The sequence below is a fragment of the Dryobates pubescens genome, chromosome 15, assembly GCF_014839835.1.
Source record: "Dryobates pubescens isolate bDryPub1 chromosome 15, bDryPub1.pri, whole genome shotgun sequence".
Classification (NCBI taxonomy): Eukaryota; Metazoa; Chordata; class Aves; order Piciformes; family Picidae; genus Dryobates; species Dryobates pubescens.
In genome coordinates, this window is record NC_071626.1 from 26,647,282 (window position 1) to 26,664,950 (window position 17,669).

At 43.6% G+C, this 17,669-nt stretch overlaps 1 protein-coding gene across 17 annotated transcripts in view; it reads right to left on the reverse strand.

Moving 5' to 3' along the window:
• WNK1 (WNK lysine deficient protein kinase 1) overlaps positions 1-17,669 on the reverse strand; it is a 116,818-nt gene that overhangs the window by 46,513 nt on the left and 52,636 nt on the right. For all 17 annotated transcript variants that reach the window (XM_054167773.1, XM_054167772.1, XM_054167782.1 and 14 more), the window contains 3 exons: positions 2,132-2,220; positions 627-846; positions 72-408 (listed from right to left, as the gene is read on the reverse strand). In XM_054167773.1, the coding sequence (XP_054023748.1) occupies positions 72-408; positions 627-846; positions 2,132-2,220 (646 nt within the window). The remainder of the gene's footprint in view (positions 1-71; positions 409-626; positions 847-2,131; positions 2,221-17,669) is intronic.

Genomic DNA, 17,669 nt, shown 5'->3' on the forward strand with positions numbered 1-17,669 from the left:
TCTACAAATCTCAGGTGGGGCAGAGCTGTGTAAGTGCAAGAGCTCTTCACTAAGCAAGCTGCCACACTTACAGAGAACAGATATACTGGGTTGTTGGAACTGCAGCTGTTGATGTTGATCAGCTTCTGGCTCTTCAGGCTCCACTTGTGTAGAAACAGATGCTGAAGTAGCAGGGACAGGAGTAGTACCAGTGACAGATGGGGAATGCTTTGACCCTGCTTGGGAAGCACTTGATGGTTGCTGTTGCTCCAGCTGCTGCTTCTGACTACCTTCTTCCTGAAGCTTCTTCTCCTGTTCCTCCCGCACCAGCTGACGCTGCTCTCGCTTTCGCTTAATCAGAGACACCCTGTCCTTGATGGCTTTCGCCATGGTCTTGTGATCCCCTTCACAGACATAGCCAGACTCCACCTGGAGGAGGGGATAGTCACAGAACGCAGACTGTCACAGACAGCAGCTGCTGCAGTGCTACAATACAAGCTACCATTCTTGCACTAACTTCTCATTCACAAACTCCTTACTGTGTTTTATTTCCAGAGGCTAACAGCAGACACAGGCGCTGGCAGCCTGCACGTCGCCATCAGAGAACGCCAGCGCTTCTGATGCTTTGTAAGACGACCAACACTTACCATTTCCTGTGCTACATCCTCTGGGACATCTCTTTCCAAGTCAAAGGAAAACTCTATTGCCTCATTATCTTTATATTTGCCCTTGAGTTTTTTGATGTCTTCAATTCGCAGCCAGAGTTTAATGGCAATTTTTTCTCCATCATCTTCTTCTGCTAGCTCTACCCGCACCCCGGTCTCTTCTTGGAAGAAAGCATGGTTCAAAAGGTCCTTAATGGCATATCTGGTGTGTTGGGAAAGAGCATGGAAGAAGCACAGTTAATAGGCTTTCACAAAACATTCAGGATGATAACCTTCAGTTTATTCTCTACATTTCACACTTCTCTCACAAACCGACAGCCCCTCATTCACAGCTTTTTAAAAGGATGGTGAAGAAACAAAATGCAACAGTGCTACACAGGTACCAAAATCAGCACTGCAGGCTGGGCAGAAGGAGCAGATTTAAGGCAGCTGAAGAGGATATAGATGAACTAAAATAATAAGAAACCTTGAAGAAATAAGTTTGGCTCCAGTGAACTGAACAGACAACCCTTAGTCCTCAAGTCAGTAATCCCAGTATGTATTTCAGCCTATTTCAAGATCTCAGCAAAAGCTTCATTTGGTATATTCAGCACTAGACAAGCACCATCTGATTTCTTTCATACTTCATACTATTTTGAACCACACAATTAGGAGCTTTGTCCTATGTTCATACATTTAACAGTAGCAGCCTAAAAGTGAACTGTTTAAACTACGTGGCTAGAACAACATGACATGCCACCAGAGGAGCAACTTTAACTGGGGGGCAGGGTTTGTTTACAACTAAGGAAAAGAGCAGCAATTAAAAATATACAGCAACACCATCAGATGTAAAGCTTCAAGAGTTCCTAGAAGGGGATGAATAAACATCCATAAACCAGACAAAGCTAGTTCTGAACTAAATAGGGGAGGCTAGGATGGCCAAAGGCTGATACACTCTTAAATGAGACTTTCAGTAAGCAACAACCATGTTAAAAGCAGACAACAGCACAACCCAAACATGCAAGTAAGACAGCAGTTAGAGACTTCTAGTAATGCTACAAATCAATCATTTCAAGCAGAAGTCACCCTGCAGAAAATGCAGATGGGAGCAAGCAGCAAGAATTTCTGCAAAATTTGAGACCTCAAAATATTCATCCATAAAATGCCAATAAAATCAAGGGACAGGAAAAACAGAGGATTACAGAGTAACCAACCAACTGAACAATCCAAATACCTGGGAACCCAGAAGGATTACCCTCCACTGCTTTGCTGACTAGGTCTAAGTTTTAGTAGAAGCAGCAGAATTTTTGACTGAGCTGCTAGGAGTGGTCACTACAGCATTTGCACTTCTGACAAGTGCTGAATATGAATCTACCAAAGAACAGAAACTGCAGCAACAATGCTGGCTTCCCACCTTTCATCAGAACACAGAAGCCCCCAGGAGTTAACTGGATCTGGTGCCACAGATGTAAGAATCCACCTTTACCCCTGCAAGGAAAAGCGCTTACCTTTCACCTTTGTTCTGCCGGATGCATCCCTCGATGATCTCCTTCACTTCGGGGATTGCTACTTTGTCAAAGCTGGCTGGCTTGACACCCTACAACACAAGAGTAACAGAAACTGCAGTGCCCCCTTGGGACAAGTTTTGCCTTTGTTTACTCAATAGACAGCTGGCCTGAATAGCACACTAGTGCAAATTACAGAGAAACTGGAGCCCAGTCTCACTTCCAGCTGTTTGTCAGCGACTTGTGCAAACTCCCACCACCCCCATTCCTCGGCTACACTTCAGTGACACAAACCTCTGGCAGTTAGGTGCTCAGGATAGAACTGTTTAGTTCTCACGGAGATTACGGTGGTCAGAGGCTACTACACAAACTGGAACATGGAAGGAAGGAAATGCTTCCTATGTGACACTAATTCATGAACACATACGATTAACTTAGCCTCCAAAGGGTTCTACTGCTTCCCACAACGTTTCCAATATGCTATTACATGAGGAAATTTTGGCATAGATTGATTTCTCAGGGAAAACCTTAGCTGAGAATGATCTGAGTGGATCACTCAATGTTTTAAACAAAAGCCCAAAAAAGGAAAATAAATAAAAAGTACTTTCCTGTATCTTAGCTCTCCCCAGAAGACCTACTACATTATGCCACACTGCTTCATCACTGCCATTGTGAATTCAGGAAGATGAAGTTAGCAATACAGACCTTTACTAAAAGCCCTGCAACACCACACAGCAATCTCTTCTCCAATACATGCTAAAGCCATTGGGGGAGAACAAAACAAAATCTTTGTATGATCAGCTACTCAAAGCAGCAGAGCACACAGGCCATGAGATATGGCCATCTGGGAATTCTGCAAAACACTGCAGGCAGAGAGCCAAGCTTCAGTACTTCATTACAGCCAGCAGCTCTGTTTCAGAGACAATTGCCCACAACAGGAAAGTTTAGCACTCAATTTTACTTGATTCAGCCTTTATCCTTTCTCATTCTGCTGTCTTAAATAGAGTCTGAAGCTAAAGACATCCTGTTCAACAGCTGAGCAATTCTGAAATCATATGCTTGATACATCTGAACCCATGTCACTGGGAAATCACAACCAAACTGAAAGTGAAAACCAGAGAGTCTCAAGTACAGAAATAAAGGCACAAGCATCACGATTCGCATCCTAACCAGAAAGTGCTTATTCCAATATCCTGCACGGCATTGCTGCCCACCAAGTGGGGACAAGACATGACCCTTCCTCTACTGCCAGTGGAAAACAAGTCTTGAAACTGAAAGGCTCAAGCCTGGGAACCAGAGCCTTTGCAGCTACAGACCTTCCTTGAACCGACTGTGGAAATTTAAGACAATAATCATTTCCATTTACAATTAGCTATTTTTTCCCTTGGCCAAGCAAGGCACTTCATTCTCGTCATAGGTTCACTACCCAAAATATTCTCTACCACACTCTTCCAGCTAAGGGCACAGTCAACATCAACTTTAATAGATGCAAGCTACTCCAAGACTTGGAGTAGCACAAGAGCTAAGTCTTCCAGTGGACAACAGCACTATTTGTCACTACAGAGGTACTGTAACTGAAAGTTCTCAAAGGGCAAACCCCCAAACCTATAGCAAGGCACAGGTTTTCACTTGATAAAATACTTCCTGTTACAAAAGCATTCTGGCTACCTATTCCTTTGCTCTCAAATTTCCTCTTATGAAATTCTGCCAGCTGCAATTCACAGAACTGAAGGGTATATTGTGACTGGAATAAGCCTCAAAACACAGCATGTCAATGAACATTAGCTTAATGCTTTTAAAAGCCTCACTGAACATTAAGGCTTCTGGAGATCAACGCCTCAGCTAAGACACCAAATTGGAGTGGTACAGGCAAGTTTAATTCTGTAACCAGGTCATACCATAAATCTTTGGTTTCTAAGGGATCCATAGGGGTTTTATTGTCTAATGTTGGCATCAAGTACCTGTCTGCATGTGTGTCTGCTCATATAGCAGACTACTCAGAGACACCCACCTCTAATTACCACCAAGTTTAAAATGCTTCCAGAAGTTCAGGCATGCTTATGTACAGAGAGACGTCTCCAAACATGATTACATGTTCTCCTATGTACACATACATAAAGAACCCTATAATTATTCAAGTGCTTATTTTATAGGTCTGTATCTAAATTTGCCAAAAATTAACACATCTCCCAAATAGCTGAAGCCCCAGACGTGGCAACAGCCTGCACGTATGTTCAGTTATGCTGCGGCAGCAGAAGGAAGATGTCAGATCTGGGACAATGTCACTTCAGACAACCAAAAGCTGGGTAAGACAACTGGTACAGCAACACAGAAGCCAGAATGTGGGGGTTCTTGTTAACTGTTTTACCACATGCTCTGTTCTTGCACACAGCCTGAAAAGGTAAAGCTAAGAATGGATTTTCCAATCAGTGACTCAATCTGCTACCTTTTGTTTCTCTATTCTGAGACACATGAAATAGATGTCCCAAATCTTCAAGCCCTTCCATGATGGCTATTTTACAATACTTCATTGCATAAATTCCAAAACAAGAGTTCATTTAAAGAGAAGGTTCCACCAGCCACCTCCAGCATAGCTTCTATGTTCCTAACTACTCCTCAGAAAAAGCTGGGACAATCTAACCCTAGGGCCTAAAGCCAACAGAGGTTTCCTGTGCTCAAGTAGCTACCTGTTTCTCAGTTTGTTCCACAGCCCACAAGAAGAGTTGCCTTAGCCTAGTCTACAGTGCTGACCAAGCTGAAGTTCAGATGCTTAAGTACCATATTCTCCCAGACAGCCAGCACTAGAACAAGAGGACACAGTCTCAGGCTGCGCCAGGGGAGGTTTAGGCTGGAGGTTAGGAAGAAGTTCTACACAGAGAGAGTGATTGCCCATTGGAATGGGCTGCCTGGGGAGGTGGTGGAGTCACCATCACTAGAGGTGTTCAGGAGGAGACTTGATGGGGTGCTTGGCACCATGGGTTAGTTGTTTAGGTGGTGTTGGATTGGTTGATGGGTTGGACACGATCTTGAAGGTCTCTTCCAACCTGCTCTATTCTATTTAAAAACTGAGTACATTTTCCCCTCCTCCAAGCACTAGGGGAAGTGTCAAACATTTACATAACAAGACAAAGGATACCACAAATGCTAAAAATCTATAGATCAGTGAAGCCCTTGCAACCCAAAAACGCCTGTACACCTTAATCTGCCACCAGAGAAGAGCCAAAGGGAGGCCAGGCCCTGCAGCTCACATAACCTTGACATGTCCTTAAGGGCACATGCACTGTGTGGCCAAGCATATGATCATTAGTCTCTCAAGCACATACTAAGCCCTTCTGTCCTTCCTGGTTTTCACCAGTTACTGTGGGGTGGTGACATCCTTATTGGCTTCTCCTGGTCCCCAAACTCCTTAGAAGAATCACAAGCCATCTCAAACCCTTTAGTCCTATTCCCCAGTGCCAGTTTAATAGGAACTAACCACCCAACTCCCACTGTTCTGAGCTTGCTGAAGAAATAAAAGGAAGAGCTCTTGCTGGGAAGAAAATAAACCAAACCACCACACAAGTTTAGAGGGCTGTAATAGGCACACATGAAAGTCATCAACATTTTCTCAAGCTCCCATCTAAACCAGCATGAAATGGCAGTGCTCCTGAAAGCAAGCCTCCTGTTCCCCCACAGGTGACATTTCTTCCCCTTGGCCAGCACAGTTTTATAATGACCCAGATCAGTGTTTATCAGACTGGAAACATGTCCAACCAAAAATGCCTGCAGCAGTTTCCAGTGAGATGAAGCTCCCCAGTCTGGTTCCCTACACTGTTGCATTAGCTCTAAGTCTTACAGAAGGAAAATGGACAAGCAATAGTCAAGGAGGGCAGAACTGTGAAGAGTGCCAACTTGTAACCTACCGAACACTTAAATCTTGAGAGCACCTCCAAAACACAGGCCTATGCAGGCAGCACAAAGGGCAACTGACACAAACCAACACTGATCTTGGTTTTCATGTTAACTGTAAGAAGAGGTCTCATTTCTCCTGTCTCAGATGTGACAGTCTGTGACTTCAGATGTTATGCATGTGGCAAAAAAGTGTGTTCCAATATCCAACGGCCACATTTACAGGGTGGAGGGTTATCTGCTCCATTCAAGGCAAGATAAGTACTCAAACAAGAGATCTGCAAGACTTTTTTCAAACCCAAATTACATGCTATGCACAGCTCCTCTTCACTATTTCTGCCTGGAAACATGAAGTGTCCTACATTTCCAGAAGAGTTCCATTTGGATTAACACAAATAGAAAACAGCAGAAGCACTAAGTGTTCCAGCCTTGCTGTTCAGGGGTTTAATCTCCATTTAAAAAATCACAGGGGGAAAAGAGAGGAAGAGCCCAGCCAGGTTGAAAAGCTGAAGACTGAAGCTATGAAAATGCAAAGCAACTCAGTAGATTTGTCCAGAATTCTGACACACCCTCGCCCAAAATCCTTTCCTATGGCTACACACACCATACAGAGCTGAAATGCTTACTTACCTCCTTAGTGCAATCCTTGTGGCAGCAGCAACAGTGTGAATTCACAATGACAAATACAGGACACAACTCTCTTTTTGTAAAATCCATCAGGAAAAGAGACACAGAACCCCTGAAGAGCAAGCTAGGTGCTAGCTGCCGACGAGAATCTGCTGGGCTGTGGCCTTAACGCACAGCAGAAGGAAAGCAGACATCAAAGTTCAAAGGGACCATTGTTTTGTCTTGGACACCTCTTGTACTTTTCCAAGTCCAGTACATGAGGCTGCAGAGATTTGAGCTCAATATCTGCTTTTGGTACTCAAATACTGAATCAATACTGAGTCAATACAAGCAAGAGGGAAGCGTGTCCTTCTCTGCCTGCCCAGCGAGCTGCAAGGAGGAGGAAGAGGAGGCAGCGCAGGGAACCTTTACTTCCTTCATGTCCCCGCCCCCCTCGCTTGGCTGCTCTGCCTATTCTCCACCCAGGTTTTCTTCACTAGTCTAAGGCTGCATGCAGGATCATCACCCAGTTCACTCCTGCTGTTACAGAACTGCACTTTCAAACAGCAGGGGACAGGTTGGGGAATGCCTTGTTCCAGCCCAAGGTTTCTGGCACTAGTTTTGCCCCAGAGAATGAAGACAGCTGCTCTTTCTCCTCTTCTTTCTACTGAGCTATAGAAGTATAGATACAGCTGACTACCATCTAATCCTAACAAAACACTGGTCAGGACAACAGTAATAGAATATATTGCACAGGTAATACAATACATTCCACCTCCCTCCTTCCTGCCAATCACACTCTGCTACCCTTGGCAAAGATCATCTGTTTCCCTTTTACTAGGTACTTCGTGCTAAGGAGCAGGGATTTGAAGGTGGTTTTCAAACTGTAAGACAAAGTCAGAAAGCTGCATCGTGGCTTGTTCTACACCACACATGCACAAGTAACCCACAAAGCTACACTTCTTAATCACAGCACTGTTTTGGTTGGAAAAAACCTTTAAGAGAGTCTGACCTCTTGGCTAGATTCCAAACCTAACCCTTAAGTCTGACTATTTGTTTCTTTCCCCTCTGGTGTCTAGTTTCAAACAGCCACACACACTAATGAGTTGCTCACAGCTTCAGGACTTTTGGGGAGGACACAAGAATCATTATGACAAAAGCTTCAAGTGTGAAATGAACCAATGAGTTTTGACCTAATCAGTGAGAAACCGATAGAAGTTAAATTTCCGATTGCCAAGAGCACTTCTTTCACTCCAAACCAGGATACTTAATTCCTCAAAATAGATCACAATTATCCCAATCTTGCTATTCTACCACAACACAATGTTGCAAAATCAATACTTACGTGGTCCTTTACCGGGCCCTTTAAAAATCCTCTCCACCCCCAGCTGCTCTGGAAACTTAGTGGGGCCAAGGGAAAAGGGTCATTAAAAGTCCTGCTCTATTGACTGCTCTTCCAACTGCTTAGCCAGCCATTTTAAAAGAAACAATAGAAACAGATCAAAGAAACTCTCGATTATCATCTCCACTTTAACAATGCTCACTAGCACAAAGCATGCTGGAATTTTGCTTGCCATTGCTGCTACCTTTTACTGTTGTTACAGTTGCACTCAAACCAAACAGGCACTCTGCACTCCAAGCAAATCTGCTTCCACTGGAATAAAAATCTAACCCTTTGGACACCCAAGTGAGGCGACACTGTGCTGGTGTGTGCTGCGTGACCTGCACAGGACACTAATTGCATCTGCTTTCAGCAGGCACAGTCCCTACCTGTCCCAGTCTAACTACCCTTCATGTTTGGCTCTTTTCAAAGGTGCTTTAACTACAGAGCTTGAAATGAATTCTACTGCAACTGATAAAGCTCAAACAAAATGTTCTAACATTGCAGTCCAGAGGCTAATAGAATCGGTAGCAAAGTCAAATCAGGCAAACAAAGTAATTTAAGTCTCCATATTTTCTTTTTTCTAGGTTGTTACCACTCTGGTTTGAACCAGTCCCAGGCTGCCACAAACCATTAATCCCAGGAATTTATGCAGAGCATATGATTCCAGTGGAAAACAAGCCAATGATCCTACCACCTTCCCCCACAGTCTCAAAGAAGCCCCCAGGCAATGGCATGTAAATTGCCCTACCCCATGATCTTCTACATTTCACCATCTCCTATTAGTTACTTAGCCAGCCCTCAGAACCTGTTTAACCATGTCACCTCTTTTTCCATCTCTAATCCCTCATCTTTCTCCTGTTATCCATTCTAGAAACAATCTTTCAGATTTAGTTTTCCTCATTTCACCACAGGGTACACCTACAACTACTCGGTTAATCTCCTCCTCAGCAAGTACGTATTGTGAAAAGGAAGACTTCAGTTTAAGATTTCCTCAGTTCAAAAGAGAGATGGGGCTGTCTACAGAAGAATACTTTTGTCTTGTTAAAAAGCAAGCTAAAGTAGATGAAACTGAAAGGAAAATAATTTAGAACAAAGCAACACATTTCAGAGAGGGGAAATTTTTGCCTCTCCGATGGCAGTATTTTCATAGCAATTAATTCTGGACAATTGATAAGTCTGCCAAGAATTAAATCAGTAAATCCTGCAGAATAAGCTCTGCACCAGATCAGTATCTGAACAGAATAAATAGCATTACTGCAATACAAGCAGCAGGAACAGATGAAAGCTTCCAAAGAGCTGGAGTTCTCATGAAGCCCTACTTAGACTAGGACAGGCACAGATCTCTTCTGTTCGAAACCAACAACCACACATTTCTAACAACCCCTTCTGAATTTGACTGATACACCATCACCCAGGTCAGAATTCTTCTCAGATGTTTGAGACTTCTGTGACAACAAAATAGCTTCAACAGTTAGTCTTCACCCTCTAATGCAGGTAAGTAATCCAAGTCCCAGTGCCTTTCAACCCGATGTCTCCATCACCTGCGGCCGATCCCTGCGTATTCCCAGCTTTCACAGAGACTGTGAAGGCAGCAGAGCCACGGCAGGATTCATACAGACCCATCTGCTACATGGCCAACAGCAAGTTAGAAACTCTCTTCCTCCTCAATTTACCATCTACTCCCCATTTGTGTGACACTAATAGAAGAGGCCAGACACAACAGCAAATAAAGTTCTCCAACAGAGTTCTCATAAGCACAAAGTCTATTTGTATTTTGATTGACAGACTCACACTAGCTGCTTTTTCCTCAAGTTAGTGAGGTTGCTTAGAAGCAGCACCTGGTCACTTGTATGAGAGAATCTCTGCTGAAAAGAATAAAACAGACTCCTCATTTCAGTAGCCACCACCACTTAACATCACCTCTACATTTATTTGTACTCTACAGTTCCAAGCCCAGGAGCTGCAGGACACTTAGCCAGTGTCTCAGTATTGTATTTTTCTAGTTCTACACAGAGAGAGTGATTGCCCATTGGAATGGGCTGCCTGGGGAGGTGGTGGAGTCACCATCACTGGAGGTGTTCAGGAGGAGACTTGATGGGGTGCTTGGTGCCATGGTTTAGTTGTTTAGGTGGTGTTGGATTGGTTGACGGGTTGGAAGCAATGATCTTGAAGGTCTCTTCCAACCTGGTTTATTCTCTGTATTCTAAGGTCAGAGATATAGAGAATTAAAAGCCTTACAAGACCAGTAGAGTAGAACACAGCTCTGTTATTCTGTTTCCTCACAGTTAAGTTTGAATAAGAACTAGTTGTAACTCTTCCTACAAATTGTGGGCCGCATCCCCTAGGTTGAGTTCAAATCTGCTACTATTCATACCATCACCGAACCACAGAAAACATCTGTTTGGAAGAGACCTCCAAGCTCATCCAGTCCAACCCTCAACCCAGCACTGCAGGGTCAGCACTAAACCATGTCCCTAAGCACCAGCTCCACACACTGCTTGAACACCTCCAGGGATGGGGACTCCAGCACTGCCCTGGGCAGACCATTCCAGTGTCTGAGAACCCTCTCTGGGAAGAAATATTTCCCAGCATCCAGCCTGAACCTCCCCTGGCAAAGCTTGCAACCATTTCCTCTGCTCCTGTCTCTTGCCACCAAGGAGCAGAGGCTGCCCCCTCCTCACTCCAACCTCCCTTCAGGGAGTTGTAGAGAGCAATTCTCTTCCTGTCAGCTTCAACATTGAAGTGCTGGCTTGAGCAAAGTATCATGGGGCTTGAAGTTCAGATGGTAACCCAAGAGGCTTCCTGCTCTGCCTGCTGCTTTTGAGTTCTGGGTTTCTGGCTGTCGTCTCTCTTCCGCTGCAATGGCAGCCAGGCAGGGAGGGATGGGAGAGTAGCTCCCTGGCTTTCTGCTGCTTTCTCTGCATGTAGGCTAAGGAAGTTGTGCATCATGTTATTATCTCATCTATAATAAACTCTTAACAGCCTGAAGTGTTTGAGTGTTGCTTGCCCTCGCTTCTGTGCTGTAGGGAAAAGACTGTGTTAAGCCTCAGTACTTCTCAGCACTCTTAAGTTGAAGTCTGTAACAAAGTAAAGCACCCCACAGCATTTGTGATACTGAAATGCAGCTTGTGCTAGGTGCTACTGCTGAACAGCCACCATGCCTCACTATCACCCCACTAAGTACCCAGCCCAGCACACATGGCCTTTTCAGTTTTTACTTTAGACATGAAAGTCCACTGGACTTCAGCACCTCCAGCTGGATAAAAATATCAACCTATTTCAGAAGTCCTAAGAACATGACCATCTAAGCAGGTGGGTTCAGTTAAAGAGTAGACTACTCATAACATCTACTTTAACTGCAACAATTCTAATGAAGGGAAGAAATTGTCCAAGCTCTGGAACAGGAAATTTTGTAGAGCAGGACGCAGTTCCTTAGTGTATAGCTGGCCAACCATTAGGATATTGGTGAAATATCCTGTGTTTAGAAATACACAGTATGTGCACAGAGCAGGGAAACAACTGGGAAGTCTGACTGGACAAGCAAAGTGCACACTAACTTCTCAGTTTAGTTCTTGCACAAGAGTGTAAAGATCAGATCAGTTCCATCTATTGTACACAGGCCTTTAACCTCACACTTAAAAGCAGGGATGCTGCATTTCCCAGCCAAACAAGAATATGCAGTGGTGAAATCCTGAGTCACTAAGTAACTGAATCACCCTTTGCTTTATTGGGACTTCAGCTTAGAAATTACTTCCAAAAAAGCAAGCCCAGCCATGCCTAGACACAGGTTTCAGGGCTATGAATTTTGAAATGCCACAGTAACACAATTTCTAAAAGCATCTTTCTTCTATTTCCAGCACACAGAACAGTTTGGGGGAATCAAATGGTACCAGTTGCATTCTTTGCTATAAGCATCTGCTATTCTAATAAAAAAGACACCCACCCCCAGCTCTCCTTTTTAAATTCAACAACAGGAATGCAAAAGCTAGAAATTCATTCCAGTGGACTTTGAATTACAAAGAAGAACCCAATGTGGGCCACAACACACATTTGGGACCAGATTTAGCCCTTAAAGATGACACCTACCAAAAGGCCTAGGATAATGCTACAAACACCAAAAATAGTGCACTCTTCAGACACTGCACCAAAAGTCACTCTCTCTTTTATTATGCCTTATTCTAATAGGACTGAAAGAGTTCTATTTGTGTAGCAAAAGATTCAATAGTTTCAGAGGATGGTCCTTGAAAGCATCCTTGCTATGCAGAGAGTTTGATGGAGAGAGACTGTTTGCAAAGGCCTGAAGTGACAGGACAAGGGACAATGACTTCAAACCAGGGAGGAGTAGATTGAGATTGGATGTCAGGAACAAGTTCAGAAATATTGGAAGGTTGGTTGTGGCCCCATCCCTGGAGATATTCAAGGTGAGGCTGCAGAGGGCTCTGGGCAGCCTGATCTAGTGGAGGATGTCCCTGCTGACTGCAGAGGGAGTTGGACTGGATGAGCTTTGGAGGTCCCTTCCAACCCAGAGCATTCTATGATGGTAATGGGTGGCAAGATAGAAACGTGTCTCTAAGAATTTTATGTTCAAAGAAAGCCACAAGCTCATAGTGTCAGGAAGCCTCTGAATGCTTCCACAATACAGAGAAGCAACAGCCTTCTTTCTCTGTAGCATAAGCACATTCTGCACAAAACCCAACAGATTTTCTTATCTACACATTTTAGCCTGGTGTGTGTCTCTGGTTTTGGAAATGAATTGCATCTGCAAACCCACACTCAGCCTTGGTGACCTTTACTCTTCTAATACAGGAACAAACACAAGCCCTTAAACAGGCATCCACACACCCTCGTGGTGCTGCCTTCTGTGCAACAGCTCTGAGTAACCTTGAACTGACTGTAACAGCTTCATGTAAAATTTTGGGGCAACCCTGGCCTACAACTCACTCAACACCTTTGCTGTTTTCCACAAGACTGAAACTTCACTGGACCCCTTCCTACCCCTGTGCAACTATAGCAGTATGGCAGGCAGGACAAGAAAGAGTGGCCCATTCACTTCCAGTGACAGTATTTTTGACTAGTGGCCCTATACTGACAAATAACATTGAGCTCTCATTCTCCCCACAATAGGATCACAGGCTGTTAAAGACCTCTGGAGATCTTTGAGTCAACCCCCCTGCCAGAGCAGGACCACAGAGTCCAGCACAGGTCACACAGGAACACATCCAGACAGGGCTGGAAAGGCTCCAGAGAAGGAGACTCCACAACCTCTCTGGGCAGCCTGCTCCAGGGGTCTGGGACCCTCACAGTGAAGAAGTTCCTTCTCATGTTGAGGTGGAACCTCCTGTGCTGGAGTTCCCATCCATTGCCCCTTGTCCCATCCCAGGGCACAAGTGAGCAGAGCCTGTCCCTGTCCCTTCCTGCCGGACCCCCAGCCCTCAGATATTTATATGTATTCAGTGATTCATTAATGGTTCTCATCACACTGCAAATTCAGGCATTTAAAAAACCCTTTGCCCCTTCTCTTTTCCTAGGATGAGCCATCTGCCCAGCTCTTGTTAAATTAGCCTCAGTTAATGTAAGAGCTAAACCTGTGCCAGTACAGGGCAGAGCAGCAGTAGCACAGTTTTAGTTAGACTGATCCTTACTAGCTAATGAACTCTCTGTATTTTTTACCATCCACTATTTAAAGAATGTTCTGGGCACTTGTGTTCTTAGAAACCTATCTGGAAACTCTGCAATACAGCCAAATTTTAGAATTCCAGCTTTCAAAAATATATTAGATTTTGATGATATGCAACTCCAGTATCTGAAGGGGGCTACAAGAAAGCTGGTGAGGGACTTTTGAGGGTGTCAGTGAGTGATAGGACTGGGGGGGATGGAGCAAAAATAGAATGGATAGATTCAGATTGGATGTCAGAAATAAATTCCTCCCCATGAAGCTGGTGAGAGACTGGCACAGGTTGCCCAAGGAGGTGGTGGAAGCCTCATCTCTGGAGGTTTTTAAAGCCAGGCTGGATGTGGCTGTGAGCAACCTGCTGTAGTGTGAGGTGTCCCTGCCCATGGCAAGGGTGTTGGAACTGGATGTTCCTCAAGGTACTTTTCCAACCCTGACAATTCTATGAGTCTAACTCAACCAAAGCTCACACTTTTTAATTCCTGGTCATTTCAAAATCATATCCAATTCAAAGTTGTTCAGCAGTGAACAACATAAACAAGAAATATCTCCTTTTGCTTTAAGCCAAGTCTGCTTTACAGCACCAACATTGACAAAACAGTTTTAGCTGCAATCTAAAAGGCTTTGTTGCTGAATAGTACAAACACCTTGAATAACAGCTCTTAAGTCAGCTACTTTTAGACAGAAATTTGGTTGAATGAGCCTTTTTTCTTCCAACTTCAGATATCATCTGCTCTAGCTGTGCAAACCATATAGCATCTTGTATCTCTGTTCAAGCTGACGCCTGCTTTCCTTCACTTTGATCATTGCCACCTCTTAAAAAGTACTGCTAATTTAGCATGCAAAGCTTCTTAAGATATTAATGCTTCAGAACCCTGAAATCTCACCTCCCATTTTTAAGGCTACCTATTTCTGAACTGATGAGTCAGTCCCTGAACCTCCACCCAGGAAGAATCTTCACACTTAAAGACACTTCCAGCAAAATGCTTGCAACTGAGCTGAACAGCTACAAAAGGCAAGTGGTAGAAGCTTAAAGTATTCTATAGAGCATTCAGACGCAGAGGAATTGCATCTGATGTGCCTGGGTTTCTCTCATTGGATACTTCAGCACCTGAATTTCTTCTTTCAATCAATACATGAGTTTCTTTCTTACAATTAATCTGTTTTCTGTGCTTGGTTGAAGGTTCAGAGTCTTTCAGTACCTGCTTTGTCAAAAGCCTGCTTGCTCTGTTAGAGCATTACCTCCTACTCCTCCACTGATTTTTTTATCCAAAGCTTGAAAACAGCTTGACAATCTGATAGGATGGGTGGCTCTGTACCAGGCCAAGAAACCAAGTTATTGAGGATAAAGAAACAGTTTTATACACGCCTAAAGAGTTGCATATTCCTTCCAGAAAGCCAAAGATGGTGCTCATCAACATTTATTAAACACTGCAAATAAAATTTGCTGCCCAAGACCCACAAGGACAAAAACCTGAACTACTTCAACCACGGCACCTCTGGCAACAAAGAAGTATTTGACTAGCCTAGAAGCTTAGGATGACACTGAAGATGAATTTCATCTCAACTCAGCAAGCTGCAGCACTTTGTAGCTGCCTGGTTTCCAGCCAAGAGAATGACCTTCACTGTAACTAGTAAGCAGGAGTTAGGGCAATTAAGGGTTTTTAAACCAGTTAGGCACTGCCTGGTCAAGTTACTCATTATGTACCTTGTTCCCTTGGGCTTTTTTTTTAAGCTCTGTAGAGCAGCAGAAGAAAAATGTCATGCCCACTATGTGGAACATTTCAGTGTAGAGTAACTTATTTTTTTTTTAAAGTAAAATATTTTCAATGCCTTTTTTTTTTTTTCCTTCTCATCTTAAGGGCAGCTCAGAAGACAGGCATTTGTTTACAGAGAAGAGACTGGGCTTTTGGTGAAAGCAAGGACTAGTGCAAAACCTCACCTTGTGCGAGTAAGCAAGGAGAAAATCAAGAATAGAGCACAAGTCCATCAGAAAAACTTAAAAGGTAAGTTCCTATAATGGGAGGGGGGGAAAGAAAAGGGAGTTTTCTGCTTATATTCAGCTGATTAGTACATTTGAAACTGAGGATTGACTTAGGAACCTTTTTGCAATGAACACACCAGGATTTTTGTTAGTGGTAGATATGCAAGCCAAAAACATTAATAAACCCATTGACTGCCTTTTTATTAGTCCCAGAACTAGTCAACTACCTACAAAATGTATGGTTTGGGATACTCAAGTATTAGATATTGAGCAACCAGCACCTTTATATATTTAAACACTCTCTCTCGCCTGCAAAAATGAAAGCTTGAAGGAAATATTGTGTAGAAGTAACAGAGGTCTGCACATCTGTGAGTAGTAACTGCAACAGAAACAAGTGAAAAATCAAGCTCAGTTTTGAGGTGACTCTGATGCCACCAGAGGCTGAGACAAAGTAACTGAAGCTCCTGAGGACAGTTATGCCTTCACTTGCACCCCAAACAGACTGAATTAAGAAATCATACTTTGGAGGTCTGTTCTGCCAATCTCTGTGACAAATTACTGAACCAAAATGTGTGTGGACAGGTCAAAGTATCAGTCTCCAGAGAGGAATGAAGACAGGGAAGCCTCCCTGTGCTTTAGAAGGATTTTTCATACCTGTTTTGTTCAAGCAAGTATGTCACAGAATTAAGTATCTTGATTACATTTTGTATGCCTGTCTGTATTACCCTGCTATGGAGCAGAATCAGGAAAAAGGAAAAGAGAAAAGGGACCTAGCCTCTAAGGAGTGTAGCAGACAGTTGTGTCTGCACAAGAGGGCAGAGGGAAAAAATAAATACATCACAGGAGCAGTCCAAACCTACCTTAATCATGTGGCTTATTTTCAATTAATTACAGGCTTAGTGGTTTGGTTTTCACTGAGGTCAGGTAGGCAGCCCCTGGCACCCACTGAATGAATTCAATCCCAGCTGAAGAAATATGCTATTTAATCCTCAGAGGAGATTTTCCCTCCAACCCTTCAGTAAAATCTTTGGAGGTGCAATTTCTTTATGTACTAATTTACTTGGAGCCATTTCCAAAGAACAGCAAAAGCCAGCTTCAATTAAAAAAAATACATCAATCAGGGAAGGGGGGAAGTTGAGAGCAAAAATGTTTTCATTCCATCATGATGTTGCAAAGAATGTCTAGGCTCCTTTAATGCCTGAGTGACATCAGACAGAATGTAGATCTCATTGTTCTCTACAGAAATTGCTAACAAAGGGTCTTGACTGAGCATGCTAGAGGATGCAAGTACAGAGATCAATACTCTGTGTCAAACTTCTGCCCACTTCCTTACTAGAACTGTAGAAGTACTCAGCATAACACCTTGAGCCCCACAAATTGCAGAGAGCTGTTGTTTTAAGGCAGACTCTTCCATTGGAAGAACTTGTCTTCTAGCTAAAGTGAGCCTGAAGAGCAGTTTAGTTGTACTTCTGTTTTCTGAGCCAGGGAAGTCAGGAACTTCACCCCAGCACTGCTTTAGGGAGAAAGAACTTCCCAGGGAGACACTGTAGACCATACAGACAAGCATCTTGCCAACAGCAGACTCATGCAGCAGTGCTACTAAGTAATATATGACGCAGTAACAACTGCCTGGGCCAAAAAATCTCATCTCTAGGAGGAGGTTCAGCCTTTACATCCAATAGCTAAAACTTTGCTTACCTAACTATTAAATTTAAAAACTGCTTCTACCCATGAGGGAAGACCCTGAAAAGAAGAGGTGGAACACAACAGAGTACTCAGTGATGCTAGCAAACTCCCCAGTCCAACACTGCAGCACCTGGGCATCAGCTAGAGCAATCCTTGTTACAAGGGGCATAAGGTCAGAATGCAATGCAGCTGAAGGCCATCCTAAAAAACACCACCACAGACAACATGTAAGAAAAGAAATGTTAGCTAGTAGCAACAAGTCCAGTCCTGAAAGGACATCCTGGCATTCAGAAGCCTCTTACAGGTTTCTGTCTTGAGCAAC